This window comes from Nothoprocta perdicaria, unplaced genomic scaffold (genome assembly GCF_003342845.1).
Source record: "Nothoprocta perdicaria isolate Ctin4 unplaced genomic scaffold, notPer1 scaffold_860, whole genome shotgun sequence".
NCBI lineage: Eukaryota > Metazoa > Chordata > Aves > Tinamiformes > Tinamidae > Nothoprocta > Nothoprocta perdicaria.
The window spans coordinates 5,028-6,418 of NW_020456155.1; the positions used below are offsets into that span (position 1 = coordinate 5,028).

The 1,391-nt window shown below is 71.0% G+C and overlaps 1 protein-coding gene across 1 annotated transcript in view; it reads left to right on the forward strand.

Moving 5' to 3' along the window:
• LOC112958454 (lens fiber major intrinsic protein-like) overlaps positions 1 to 1,391 on the forward strand; it is a 3,493-nt gene that overhangs the window by 921 nt on the left and 1,181 nt on the right. The window contains exons 2-4 of the mRNA XM_026052301.1: positions 118 to 282; positions 365 to 445; positions 1,318 to 1,388. Coding sequence (XP_025908086.1) covers positions 118 to 282; positions 365 to 445; positions 1,318 to 1,388 — 317 coding nt within the window. The remainder of the gene's footprint in view (positions 1 to 117; positions 283 to 364; positions 446 to 1,317; positions 1,389 to 1,391) is intronic.

The following is a 1,391-nucleotide window of genomic DNA, read 5'->3' on the forward strand; positions in this document are numbered from 1 at the left end:
GGGGGGCTCTGGGGCTGGGGGCTCTGGGGGTGGGGGTGAATGGGAACACTGCCTTTGGGGGGGCTGCGGGCTCAGGGGGCTGCGGCTGGGGCTGGCGCTGACGCGCGGCGCCCGCAGCTGCACCCCGGCGTGGGGCTGGCCCAGGGCACGGCCGTGGAGCTGCTGCTCACGCTGCAGTTCGTGCTCTGCGTGCTGGCCAGCTACGACGAGCGCCGCGACGGGCGCCTGGGCTCCGTGCCGCTGGCCGTGGGGCTCTCGCTCACCCTGGGGCAGCTCTGCGGGGTAAGCGGCGCCACCGGCACCGGCGCCACCGGCAGCGGCGGCGGCCCCCCCGCGCCCCCCCAGCCCGCGCTGCCTCCCGCAGGTCTATTACACGGGCGCCAGCATGAACCCCGCGCGCGCCTTCGCGCCCGCCGTCATCACCCGCAACTTCGCCAACCACTGGGTAAGTGGGGCCGGGGCGCCCTGCTCTGCCCGGCACCGGCACCGGCCCGGTCCTGCTCCGGCCACATCCCAGCCGCCCTCGGTCACATCCGAGTCCTGTCCCAGCGGGAACGCGGTTCAGCCCCATGCGGGGCCCGTGTTTGTCCCTGGCAGGATCCTGGTCCATCCCCGGTCCTTGCTCCAGTCTGTCCCCTGGGGGATCCCGGGCCATGCCCCACAGGATCAGCCCCACCCGCACCGGATCCCCGAGCCATCCCCCTGGGATCCCAGTCCATCCTCCATGGGATCCTAGCCAATCCCTGTGGGATCTCAGTCCATGCCCAGTGAGATCCCAGCCAGTCCCCACCGGGAGGCCTGTCCCATCCCTGCAGGCCTCCCATCCTCCCAGGATCCAGTCTCATTCCCCAAGGGATCCTAGTCCATCCCAGCGGGATCCCCATCCCATCTCTTGTGCAATGCTGGCCCATGCCTGCGGGATCCCTCTCCTGTCTCCCATGGGATCCCAGACCATCCTCCTGTCCCATCCCCATGGGATCTTGACCCATCTCCCATGGGATCCTGTCCCATCCCCTTGGGATCCCGGTCCATCCCCGTAGAATCCCTGTCCCATCCCCATGGGATCTCGATCCATCTCCCATAGGATCCTGTCCCATCCCCTTGGGATCCCAGTCCGTCCCCATGCGACCCTGGTCTTGCCGTCCGTGGCATCTCCATCCCATCCCGCTGGGATCCCTGTCCCATCCCTGCACCATGCTGGTCCATCCCCCCGGAACCCCCATTCCCCCTGCCCTCCCGGTGTCCCCCTCGCCCCCGTGGGGTCCAACCGCGTGGGGGTGCCCCGTGCCCCCCGCGGCAGCGGTGCCCTCCCGCCAGGTGTACTGGCTGGGCCCGCTGCTGGGCGCCGCGCTGGCCGCGCTGCTCTACGAGCTGCTGCTGGCGCCGCGGCC